Source organism: Brienomyrus brachyistius, chromosome 12 (genome assembly GCF_023856365.1).
Source record: "Brienomyrus brachyistius isolate T26 chromosome 12, BBRACH_0.4, whole genome shotgun sequence".
Taxonomy (NCBI): Eukaryota; Metazoa; Chordata; class Actinopteri; order Osteoglossiformes; family Mormyridae; genus Brienomyrus; species Brienomyrus brachyistius.
This window is the reverse complement of record NC_064544.1, coordinates 5,881,045-5,893,193: the sequence shown is the minus strand read 5'-3', so window position 1 is coordinate 5,893,193 and position 12,149 is coordinate 5,881,045. Positions and strand designations below refer to the sequence as shown.

At 49.3% G+C, this 12,149-nt stretch overlaps 1 protein-coding gene across 1 annotated transcript; it reads left to right on the top strand.

Moving 5' to 3' along the window:
* The first annotated feature begins 250 nt into the window (after positions 1 to 250).
* Positions 251 to 11,455, top strand: otud4 (OTU deubiquitinase 4). Its single transcript, XM_048971059.1, has 20 exons — positions 251 to 841; positions 1,039 to 1,122; positions 1,235 to 1,285; positions 1,536 to 1,582; positions 1,752 to 1,824; positions 2,028 to 2,109; positions 2,419 to 2,572; positions 3,618 to 3,693; positions 3,978 to 4,089; positions 4,197 to 4,261; positions 4,349 to 4,449; positions 4,668 to 4,783; positions 4,865 to 5,009; positions 5,585 to 5,705; positions 6,227 to 6,365; positions 6,472 to 6,527; positions 6,632 to 7,478; positions 7,585 to 7,839; positions 7,938 to 7,978; positions 8,672 to 11,455. The coding sequence occupies exons 1-20, from the start codon at positions 713 to 715 to the stop codon at positions 9,872 to 9,874; spliced, it is 3,897 nt and encodes a 1,298-aa protein (XP_048827016.1). The 5' UTR covers positions 251 to 712; the 3' UTR covers positions 9,875 to 11,455.
* Positions 11,456 to 12,149: the final 694 nt, after the last annotated feature.

Here is a 12,149-nt window from a genome sequence, read left to right as displayed (position 1 = left end):
ATGGTCTAACGGTGGCCCAAATGGTAAATAATTCACGACTGCAAAAGTCTCATACTTTTCCGTACAAAACGATGGCTTTAATAAATCAACAGTGTGGGGAAAATGCACGGAAAACCTGCCGGTGGTATTGTTTGATCTGTACCGCCCCCCTGAAATAAGACAGGGATCAATCACATGAAAACGCATCCCGACAGGCGTACATCAACAGCTGCCGGCCTGTGCCTGAGTCATGTTGGGATTTGTAGTTTAATTCTCCAGTGCCACCGGAGAGCCTCGCTGGACTACAACTTCCAGCGTTCAACTGGGCAGCCAGTTTCTCTACTGCGAAACTGCTGTCAAAAGTCCTCGGAGGAGCTCGGCACCGGGACTGTGTTATGAAACGGATCGTCCGCCGTTTACCGCGTCGCACGGCGGAGAAATAAGTGGCGAAAATCGGGGTTTGGTTAGTTTTGGCATTAGTACGGTGGAGCCTGAAGTCGCCTTCCGATGAAAGGATGTCCAGCCGGCTGCTTGCTCACGGCCGCTGTAAAGTTGCTTCGCAGCTGATGTTTCTGTGAAAACGAAACCGACGTGGAACCGGGACTTTATTTCCTGGATTCGTGAGCAGCCGAGGCGACACTGAATCCTGGAGTGTGAGGAGGGCGTCGGAGACGGAGAGAGAGACGCAGACGAAGGGGAAGAGAGCGGTGGGAAAACTTGAGCAGGATTAGCAATGGAAGCGGGCTCGCAAGACGGGCAGGCGCTGGAGAAGTTAATGGACGAGTATCTGGAGTCGAAGGGCTTCTACCGAAAGAAAATAGCCAAAGACGGCTCCTGTTTGTTCCGAGCCGTGGCGGAGCAGGTATGATTTGTGTACGGAAAGCGCGCTTGTTTCGGCGCTGAATGAGGCGGCCGGTTGCCTCGCGCCGCAGCACGTGCGCCCGGCCCAGCTTGTCTCCAGCCGCGTAGCGTGGGCCGGAGGGCGGCGCGGCGCGAGGCAGCCGGCCTCTGCCCCTTATAAAGCTCGCGTCTCTCTCTCTCGTTCTCATGCCCGTGCAGGTCCTGTATTGCCAAAGCCGGCACACCGAAGTGCGAGCAGCGTGCGTCAGTTATCTGAGGAAGAACAGGACGAAATACGAGGCGGTATGTAGGGCTGCCGTCACGTGGGTCTCATCGAGCCGCTCTGCATGGTGATGGACCCCCACTCTCGGCACCTGACGTCAAAATCCGTTTCCTCTCATTATGTGGCTTGCAGTTTGTCGAGGGGAACTTCGCGGAGTATTTGGAGCACCTCCAGGATCCACAGGTAGGTATTTGAGGGGGTCCCAATTTATTGGTGCCCTTTGCCCAGTGGTAGTGCTGCTTCTGCCATTTTGCTAGTTGCTCTTTGACATCTGGGAATGTGTTTTACTTTCGCCTTTAATGCATCTGTTGTGTGTTGGTTGGGCTGAAAAGGACTGACGAAAGCTTCGTTCCATAAGCTGATCTGATGCTGGCATCTCATTGCGACTAACTGAATGTTAGTGGGCAGCCTAATAATGGTTTTATTTTTACAGAACTGGGTTGGAGAAGTAGAGATTAGTGCCCTGGCTCTTATCTACAAGTAAGAGTGGTAGTTTGTATTATATTTTCCTCTAGTAAATGCAGATATTTTTGTCATCGCTGTTTTGCTAGATGTTAATTAGATCTTCTTAGTGAATTATATATTTTTCTAGTGATAGACCATTTAAGGTCCATTGATGACGTAATAGTTCCTGTTTTCCCTGTTATAGGCATGACTTCATCATTTTTCAGGAACCTGGGAAACCACCCGTGCATATAACTGAGAATGGTTTCCCTGACCAGGTAAAAGGAACCCAGTGTGTTTTACAGAGTCTGAGATGCATTATAAAATGTAGTCTGTGACATTTTAATAGCGGAATTCTTTCTCAGCTATCAGTGTTATGGTGAGGTTACGAGAGCACGGACACCGTGGCCTAGCTGTGACGTGGTCGGCCATCGCTGTGAACCAACACGCTTTTGTCCCCTGTCTTTGTGTCTGTGTTAAGGTCCGGCTCTGCTTTCTAAACGGGAACCATTATGATAGCGTGTATCCGAAAGAGTTCGAGAGCAAGGCTGCACTCTGCCAGTGTAAGTGTGCTAATGCACTTTCGAGAATAACGCCTGAATGTGCAGCTCCCTGCTCAGACTGGCTGACCGAAATGTGTCACTGTGCCTAATGGCAGGATGCTGCTTTGAGTTTGTAAATTGCTCTTTTGTAGACAAGACCACTCATTGAATTTTACCGAATAGTACATATATATGGAGGCACTGGTGCTGTTTCTTAAAATATGAGCATGCATGGTCCTGTCTGCCCTATGAAATGTTTTGGACTTTTCTTTGAACGTCTTTGACTGTTGTCTCTGATGCCTCAGTCTTGCACTGTCTGTTTTTCCATAGCCATTCTGTACGAGCTGCTCTATAAGAGGGTTTGCAGCATGGATGGTGACCTGGTGGACGCCTGTTTAAAAGGCTGCGCTGTTACTGGCCGTGACATAGGCGGGGAATGTCGGAGCAGCGAGGAGTCAGACCTCGATGAGGACAGCGCTCTCGGGTAAGGCTGCCAGGTCGCTTCATGCCGGTAGCCAGTCAAACACCAGCATGTGCATTACTGAAAGTTGGTAAAAGAGAAGCGGAGTACTGAACCGATAGCTCCTGTGAACCGCACTCTGCGCATCCAAAGATTTGCCGCAAGATTGTTTATTTTCACAAATAAAAAACGAACATCAACAAAATTTCAATAATTGTCATTTACCATCTAAAGCAGGGATTCCCAGCACGTTGGGTCATGAGATGATTTCCAGGCTATGTGGGTGGGAGGGGGGGAAATCTGTCGGAACCACAACCAACTGATTGCAATAAATCTACCCTCCCCCGCCCCAAAATAGGAGTCGAGAGTTTCTGACAGTGTTTTGGTGCGGGTTGTGGGCTGACAAGTTTGGGAACCAGCAATCTAGGCGGTAAATGTTGACCTGTTTGTTAGCTGGTGTGTTTTTTATAAAATAATTTTAGCGTTTAGAAATAAGGTATATTAATACTAGTGTTCATTTTATATTGCATATTAAGTTTATTAAATAGTTCATTTTAGGAGTAGTTCTTGCTTCTTGATTTGATTTGTATTTCCCATTAAAGTGTTTGGTCTGCACCCTCTCGAGTGTCATGCATTCAGTTTAATGACCTTTGGACCTGCAATTCGCATAGCCAGAGGGATATTCTAAATCCCCAGGGCGGACAGTTGGAAAATAAGGGAGTTTCTGGAAGTTACTTGGTGGGTGTGTTGCCATGCCAACTCAGTAAGGGGCAGGTTCTTGTGATGAAAGGTGTTGAAAGTTATGGAGGGGGCCTTATGTGCCAAATAAATATCGTTCATCATAAAAAATCTGCGCTATCCTGTTGGCTCTTCAGCTGGGTTTTATTTCACAGGAAACATGAGGTTACCTTGCCTACTTTTTCCCTCAAAATGAAACTTGTAACGGAAGATTTTCGTAGAATTAGATAAATGAGTTAATAGCTGTACAAATTGATTTTTTTTTTTTTTTTTTTGTGGATTTTGATCTTTGATCTGGCATTGAATGAAAGCAAATGTCTTTCCTGGACAGGTCCAGTGAGGTGGCCGATTACTCAAGCGTTAACAGCCTCAGATCTGCGAACAGCACTGGCTCTCCTAAGGTCCAGGTCAGTGTGCTACCATCAACCTGTTTTCATATGAAAGGCTGAATGAGGCCGCGTCGCACTAGTGTGCTTCGTTCTGTTTCACGCGGACGCTTTGGGATTTGATATTTCACGATACGGTGGTTTTCTGGGATAGATCTGTAGCTTATGTATATAGGAACCCATTGATGGTTGTTTTCGCAGGTATTTTTTAGCATACTTAGGTGATTTAATGTAAAGGCTGGTAAGCTTGGCTTTGTCTGTGAAAGTTGCTGTCCTCTCAAGAGCTTCGCTTCTGTCTGCATTAGACCCCGGCCAAATCACACCTTCCTCAGGCTTTGTCCCTGAGCGCGCGGAAGTCCCTGTGCCCCTTCGTGTTCCGAAATGTGGCCTATGATGTGTGGCTGAGGTCTCAGAGAGGTAAACGCCGCTCCCCTGTTCGTTTTCGGCACGCCCTGCATTCCTTGCTACTTGCCGAAGTTCGAGATGCCGTTCAGGTGGCATTAAAACCGTCTTCATTTCCATAGCCCAGCAAAAACGCGACTTCCGCATCGCTGCAGGAATGCAGTACGCTGTCGGAGATAAGTGCAAGGTACGGATGTCGCATGTCTGACAGAAGGGCATATGCTTTAGTTATCCTTTTTAGTTCCTCTTGAATATGGTGTATTCGTCATTTCAGGCGCGGCTGGAGAATTCGGGGCGGTTCTACAGTGCGTACGTTCAGGAGGTATCCCCAAACAACGGCCCTGTCATGGTGTTCATTGAAGAGCTTGGCAAGAAGTAAGTCGTGTTCTGACACATATGAACATTCCGCTGCAGTGGTTTGCTGTGAGTCACGTGACGCTTTGTAGTGACGCCGCAGAACTGCTGCCTGGTGGTTCTTCACTCAGATTTAGAAGCGCTAGCATAGCTCTGTTTGGTCTGCTCTCAATAAGCCGCGAATATCATGGATGACTGTTGCCCCATGTGAATGATGGCGCCCCCTTGTGGCCGGGCAGGCACAGTGTCCCTCTGTGTAACCTGCGAGCCTCTACGGATGAGGCCTTGACGTGGAGCACCGTGGCGGAAAAGGGCAGGAAGCAGAGCTTTCCCGATGGGAATGGCCACCGATCCGGTGAGGAGCTACGGCCGGGTCACGTCCCCGTCCAGGAGGTTCTGCTGCTTTTGTGTTTGACGCTTTCCAAATCCCGTCCAGAGTGGGAGTCCAGAACGAGGAGGTCGGCGAAAGCTCCGTCTCCTGCAGCCCGGACGCCTGCACAGGGCAGGATTCAGAAGCAAGACTCCTGGCCCTCGCAGGTGTTGCCAGAGGAGGCGCCGTCCAGCAGGACCTCAAACCCCCGGTGTGCCCCCCTTCTGTCTGACTCCTGTTCACCAAAGTGCAGGACGATGACCTTTTTGGGAGTATAAATAAAATCCTGCATTTTCTGTCCCTTTTCAATTACGTCGGAGCGCAGCCCAACTTCACTGCGTAGCACTGTGTCTCTGAAGTACAAGAGCCGTGGCCGAGATCAAAATTGGCATGCAAGGGTACTGCAAACAAAGGGAACAATGACATTATTGAAAGTCCGGCGTTGACACATGATGAAGTAATGAGTGTATTTACTTCGCCTTCAAAGAAACAATAGTAGACTGGGTTTTTGTATTAGACAGAAAATGTGTGGGTCTGTTCTCTGCACTAGTTCACTGTCCAGATATCGCATATTAGGGCCGTAGACTAATTCCTCTATTATTCGATCAGGACTTTTTTTTTTTCCAAAATAAACCCTGTGATATGCTTCTTTATACACAAGTCTTTTAAGCAAAGACTGTCTCTCTTGATCAGTGGATTCCCATGTGGTACAGCAGTCAGGGGTCGGCCTGCCCCAGAATCTTGACTGGCCCATGTCTTCATCGTTTGTTGGTGTTATCATTCCAGGAAGGGCGACCTCAGAACTGCAGCAGCCCCACCACAGGATGCTCACTCTGGGGCTCTGTCTGAGGAGCAGGCGCTCCTGGAAATAATGCAGAGAGATGAGAAGAGCTTCCCAGCCCTGCGCGTAAGTCACAGCTCGCGTTTACAGTGAGAGGCAAACCGCATTGTTGGGTGACCTGCAGGTCTATCCCTATTTCGCTGCTTTTATCACTAATCTAAGGAATAGATTGGGCTGTCCTCATCGAGCCACTTTCCAGGGGGGTAGAGTTAAACCCTGGGTTCTGCTTTAGTTAGGCCATTCCAAATCCTGAGTGCACCTTGGTTTTCCACACTCAAAGCTAGACTCAGAGAAAAGAACATAAGATTGTACTAGTGGTATTTGCAAGATCATTCTTGTTAACTTGTCTCTCAATGAACTTGGGGTACAGCGAATCACTGGATTTGTCTTGGTTGGTGAGGATGCAATAGATGTATCTTTGATATTTGACGTAAGGCAAGAATGACTCCCGGAGATTGTTACCATCCTCTGTACTTCTGTTCTTGACTATTGGTACGGGTCTGCGGCAGTGGAAGATGATGTAAAATGGGCATTTGAGAACACAAGTACGGTCAAGTACGCATATTGAGAAGCACCCTCTTCATCAGACTGCTGCAAATTCCAACGGCCATGGGAAGAAGGCGGGAGCCCAACTGGGTGAGAGCGGGAAGAGGGCAGGATCGCATCCTGGAGACCGACGGGGGTCCAGGAAGAAGGGGGACCTGCAGGAGCAGTCCTGGGAGAGTGGTGAGGGGGCTGTTCTCGCTCATCCCCGTAACAAACTCTCAGGAGATGCATCGTATACATTTTGCCCTTAAATTTTTAAAGTCCAGTTGCATTTCTCTTAATACAGAAAGGAAATCTCTCTCGCCTAAAACTGGAATGAAAGGGGAGAAGAGCAAGGGCATGGTGAGCGACAGTTTGTTATATGTCATGTATAACATGGACACTCAAGCACCTGCAGTGACCCTTTGAGTGACAAATCTCAACTTGTATATTTGGATCTCTTCCAGGCTTCAGCACAATCTAGCTCTTCTCTGAAGCTGCAGAGTTCCATTTCTGCTTCGGACCAATCTCCAGCTCCTGCTCCATCTACTCCCATCTCTCAAACATCCCAGGCTACTGGGCCTGTCACCCCTTCTTCTCAGCCATCTCAAGCTCCTAGTCCAGCAACCTCTGCTCCCACTCAAACGACCCAAGGCACAAGACCTCCCACAGCTTCTCTGAACCAGCTATATCAAGCTCCTGGTCCAGCAGCTCGTGCTCCTGTACCGACTTCTCCGGCTTCTGGTCTCATCTCCACTTCTGCTCCCACTCAGTCCGTTCAAGCTTCTTGTCTCGTCTCTACCTCTGCTGCTACTCAGCCATCTCCAGTCACTGATCTTGTGTCCACCGCTACTCCTATTCAACTATCTCAAGGTCCTTGTATCATCTCCACCTCTGCTCCCATTCATCCATCTCAAGCCCCGGTTCTTGATGCCTCCTCCACTACCAATCAGCCATCTCAAGCTCCAAGTCTTATCCCCACTTCTGTTCCCCCTCAGCCTTCTCCAGCCCTTGATCTAATCTCCACTTCTCCTCCCACTCAAACATCTGTAGCTCTTGGGCTTGGCACCCCTGGTTTCGATCAGTCCTCCAAAGCTCATACTACCTTTGGCTCAGTTCTCGTTCAGCCACCCCAAACCCACGGCCCATCGCAGGTGGCTTTCCTTCCTCCTTCTACTCCACCGTCTCAGATCCCACTTCCACCTTGTGTAATTCCTAATCCTCCACCTCAGAAGGGGCCAGTGCCTCCTTCTGGCTTTTCATCCCTACCTCTGGAGCCCCCACCATATGAGGTAGCCACTAGCTGTCCTCTGGGTAAGATCCATTGCATTAACTCTCTTTAATTTACTCGAAGAATCTTCTCTGGAGATATCTGCCAGGCTTTAGATTAACATCTCCAATCCTGACTTCTTCTTGGCAGGTGTGATGTCACAGGTGAGGATCTCCCCAGGACCAACCACGATACCCATGCTGCCCGAACAGCTGCCTCACTCCCATGGTCCCCACTCGTCTGCTGCTCACGGGCCCATAGCTCAGGCCCCCATACCCCCCCTGCACCAGTTCCCGTCCCCTTACCAGGACCCCCTGTACCCTGGTTTCCCTGTGAACGAGAAGGAAGAAGTTGAAATGGTTCCGCCGTTTTCCTTAATGTGCAACGGAGACGATCTTCCCAGAGGTGAGAGCACTCCGGGACTCCGTGAGGTTGAATTAGTATGTTGTTTGTTTTTTTTTTTTTTTTTTGTTTTTTTTTTGACCTGTGCTTTTTATTTCTAGACACAAACGTCCTCAGATTTTTCTACAATCTTGGCATTAAGGTAAGAATTCTTAAGGATATTTTCTTTTATTATTTTTATTTCTTTTATTGATGCGGAAGATGGTGGCGCAGGACGTAGTGCTGTCGTTTGGCAACTGGAGGGTTGCAGGTTCGAGCCTTGGTTCCTCCTGACCCCATCAAAGTGTCCTTGAGCAAGACACTGACCCCCAAATTGCTCCCGGTGAGCAGGTTGGCGCCTTGCAGCCTCCGCCACCGGTGTGTGAATGAGTGTGTGGATGGGTGAATGTGAGGCATAAAATGTAAAGCGCTTTGAGTACTTGTAGGAGTAGAAAAGTGCTATATAAATGCAGTCCATTTACCAGCAGACGATGCATATATCCGTTGCATGTTCAGGCTGTGCAGGAGAACCTTCTGGCTGTCTAAACATGTATCAAAGTGATACCAGTTTGTAATATAAGTTTTGCGTTGTTGGGGCAGGGTTGCAGGATTAAACAGGTTTCCATTTTGGGAATGTGACCAGCTGTAATACCCTAACATGCCCCGTTTGGTCACTGGGATTAGATTTTGGTAACTGCATGGGTTATGTCTCAGGAAAATGATGGAAAGGCCTGTTGTATGATGGAGGTGGTCTTAGTCCAGGGAGAGGTCCCTATTGACTGTCCCTTAGAGATGAGTTTTATTGCTGATAGATACTTTCCCTCCTTTTTTCCCTCCCCCTTTGCACCCCCTACAGGCGTACACATACCCCATGTGGATGCCACATTCCTACATATACCCCCTGTACCAGGCCTACCTGAATGCCTGTGCCATGCAGCCCAAGCCCCCGCCACTGCCGCAGTCTCCCTACATGACGCCCTGGATGGCAGATGCCCCGGCCCCTGTCCTCCACATGAACTCCGTGCAGGAAGCCTACGGCCAGGTGCCTTTCAGCCAGGCCAGTGGCAGGTCGTTAGGCCCAGTGGAGCCGCTGCACTGCCCTGTCCACCCTGGGGCCGGCATGGGCATGGAGGTGCCACCTCCCAGGCACCCTGAGCTCTGCCTGGGCTCGGAGGGCCGGCCGGCCCTGGGATATAGTCCACAATCTGCCCTCCAGCTGCCCCCCCGCATGGGGAGTATACCTTGGGCCCGCCAGGCTCTATTCACCCCGCAGTTCCCTCCTCAGTTCCTGGCCTCCTCTCCTTACCCGACCATCTTGCCGGGATACCCTGTCCAGAGGTTACCCAGCGCCAACCCAAGCAGACCTGAGCTGGCCAGCACTGCCGAGCCTCCTGTGGCCAAGATGGTCAATCAGTCAGGCAACGATGGGACCGGCACCTCCATACCAACCTCTGGGGTCGAGCAGTCCATGGAGCAGACTGCCACACCGACTGCAGACACGTCTTCACAGGCCAGCGTTCTGGCGGATCCAGGCCTGTCACATGAGAGCCACGTCGCCGGAGAGCCTGACCAGGCAGTGTCTCGGGCAACACCTGACACGGCCACGCCTGAGAAGGACCATGCCCTGGGAGAAGTCAGCCTGGGACCGGGGGTTGACTGTGTGCCCGGGACTACGGCAGAGAGTCCCCAAGGGAGCGCGAGGTCGGCCTACGGCGCAGTGTACCCTCGCAGGGAGGAGGGTGACTCCGACGGGCTGGCTCTGAGGAATGGCAGGTCCTATTACGGCACCCACTACAGGGGGCGGAGAGGCTATGATGATGGTCAAGGCTACGGCAGGGAGAGGGGCTGGAGGGGCAGGGGAGCGTACCGCAGTCGGCGAGTCCTGGATAACCGGCGGGAGTACGGATACAAGGAGAGAAGGCCGGGGGAGACCTACCCCACTGCCAACGACAAGGGACAGAGTCGTGGCAGGGGTAGGGCTTATGTCCAGTATCACGGCAGCAGAGAGGCAGGGTACAGCAGCGACGGTCAGCGGCACCTCACCTACAGCAACCCCTGAAGCTCTGTGCGGCTTCAAAGTCCATGATAGATTTTTGTTGTGTGTGTGATTTTTTTTTTTTTTTTTTTTTTTCTTCTCTTTTATAATGCTTTTGGTTCTGGGATTTTTCATTTTATTCCAGCTTGGAGTTTCTCCTTTCAGGTGTGGAGCAGTTGCTATATACCAGAATGTTCTCTTAGCTCCTGAGATCCAAATACAGGGGGTGGGAGAGAAACCTGCTTGGAAAGCCTGTGCTTCTATTAAATTAAATAAAATTTGGATATTCAAAGCCAAAGACGAATTTTAGTCGCGTCGCATTTCATTTTTTATTTTTTTTTATGTATATTTGGATTCAAAGTATTCATCCCCAGAAAATAAATCTCAGAAATTGTCCAGCTGCCCCAGCTTTTCAAAGGACTGCTCTTGGACTCTTACAGGGGCGCCGGGGGCCAATTTGTCTGGGTCTCGCTACCTGGCTGCCTTCATAGTGGCCCTGGGGGTGGTTCGAGCAGAAACCCGCTGCTCAGAAAAAAACATTTTATGAAATTGACCATTTATAACACACTCTGCTGGAACTGTTAAAATGTATTTATGGTTTGTTAAAGTTGTGTAGAAATCTTTTTTTTGTGTAAAAAGAAAAAAAAAAATTTTTGCACAGATTTCAGTGGTAATAGTTGAACTATTTCCTCCTCTTCTGGAGCTTTGCTGGTGTTGGACCGACTCCGCCTTCCTCCTCCACTACCTCCGCCTGCGTGAATGATGCAGCCGGCCTTAATGCCCAGAACTACCCGGTGCAAATGTAACTGAGGCTGCAAATGTCAAATCGAGTATTTAATGAAAATCCCATCTTTTTGACTGTCGCACCAGTAGTGCAGTTGCGCTTATTCCACTGATACCTGTATGCAGAAGCGCCGTTACCGCAAATAACAAATTGATCGTCCCGGCACTCTACTGCAGTGACGCCTTGAGGGCGTTCATGAAACACTCCTCTGATCCAATAGAGGGCGCCAGGTGCTTCTCAACATTTTCTGTTTTGCACTAGACCACCCGTAATTGTAACTGTGCCTATGCATCGTGTTACGTTCCCCATATAATTCTGATGGGGGACCGGGGGGGGGGGGGGGGGGTTAGGTTTGCTGTGAGTTCTGGTGATGCCCCGGCTTTGCACCTCCAAACAGCGACATGCTCGCTAATGCAGCCCTGTGATAAGACTACAGGGCGTTGCGGAGGTTGAACCGCCGTGGGCAGCACAGTAAGCAGAGAAGCCGCCGGGAGGCCAGGGCTGCACTGTCCGAGGGGTGGAGGTGGCAACGTCAGGTTTACACTGGTGTCTGATGGTTGTAGTCCTTCACTTTATGCATGTCCGCTGTGTGTCCTCACTTTCGTGCGCTTTTAGCTTTAAAAATACACACACACACACGTTGAAGACACTTTATACTGTTTGAAAGTATTGTTGAAGTCTAGGGTGTTTAATTCTGAAAGTTAGATTTCTGGATTTTTTTTTTTTTTTTTTTTTGCTGTTTGTTTACCGATTTGTGCCTGAGGTCTGTTAGAATAAGGCAAAACGTATTTGCTGAAAATAATAAAGGTTTGTTCCTCTGACTGCCTCTGTCACCCATCTGTCCAGCGCTGACACACCTATCTCTCCAAAACCGCATGTGCAGGTGGCGCAGAAAAATAATGTTTATAAAGACATGTCACTCACATAATTACATTTGGAGAATAACTTGGTCTAGCAAGTAATGTTTTCTAATGATAATTACAATAAGAATTTTAACCGGACATAAACATCTGTTTGACTAAAAACAGTGATCCTGTTGCTCAGGTGCATTTAAAAAATATTAATGGTCCCCTCGATGGTGGTTTTGGTGCCCAAACCAAACCATCATCCGCAGTGCTCCCAGTGGAAGAGAAGACGCCAGAGTGTGTTAGGGATGCTGGGCGTACCATTACCATTCTGGTCCAGGCCAGTCATTCACAAAGAAGTACTTCCCATCTTCCCCCAGGATTGGAGATGTTAATCTTTCATAATCTCCAGTTGTGCTTATTCACTCCAGCCTACCACATCTTGCCTGTACAATAAGAAGCATGCTCACAGTACCAGCTCTCCTAACGGACCCATGTCACACCGTCCAGAACCGCTTATGCGTTAGACTTAAGTCCACTAGCTACGAGGTCAAATTATGCTCTAGCATGAAGGTTGCCTTCTGGGCATGGAGAATAGACATGGGGAATGAATATGTATAGACGTTGTGCTAATGAGTGTGCATGCATGGCTAATGGTCAGGTCAACCAG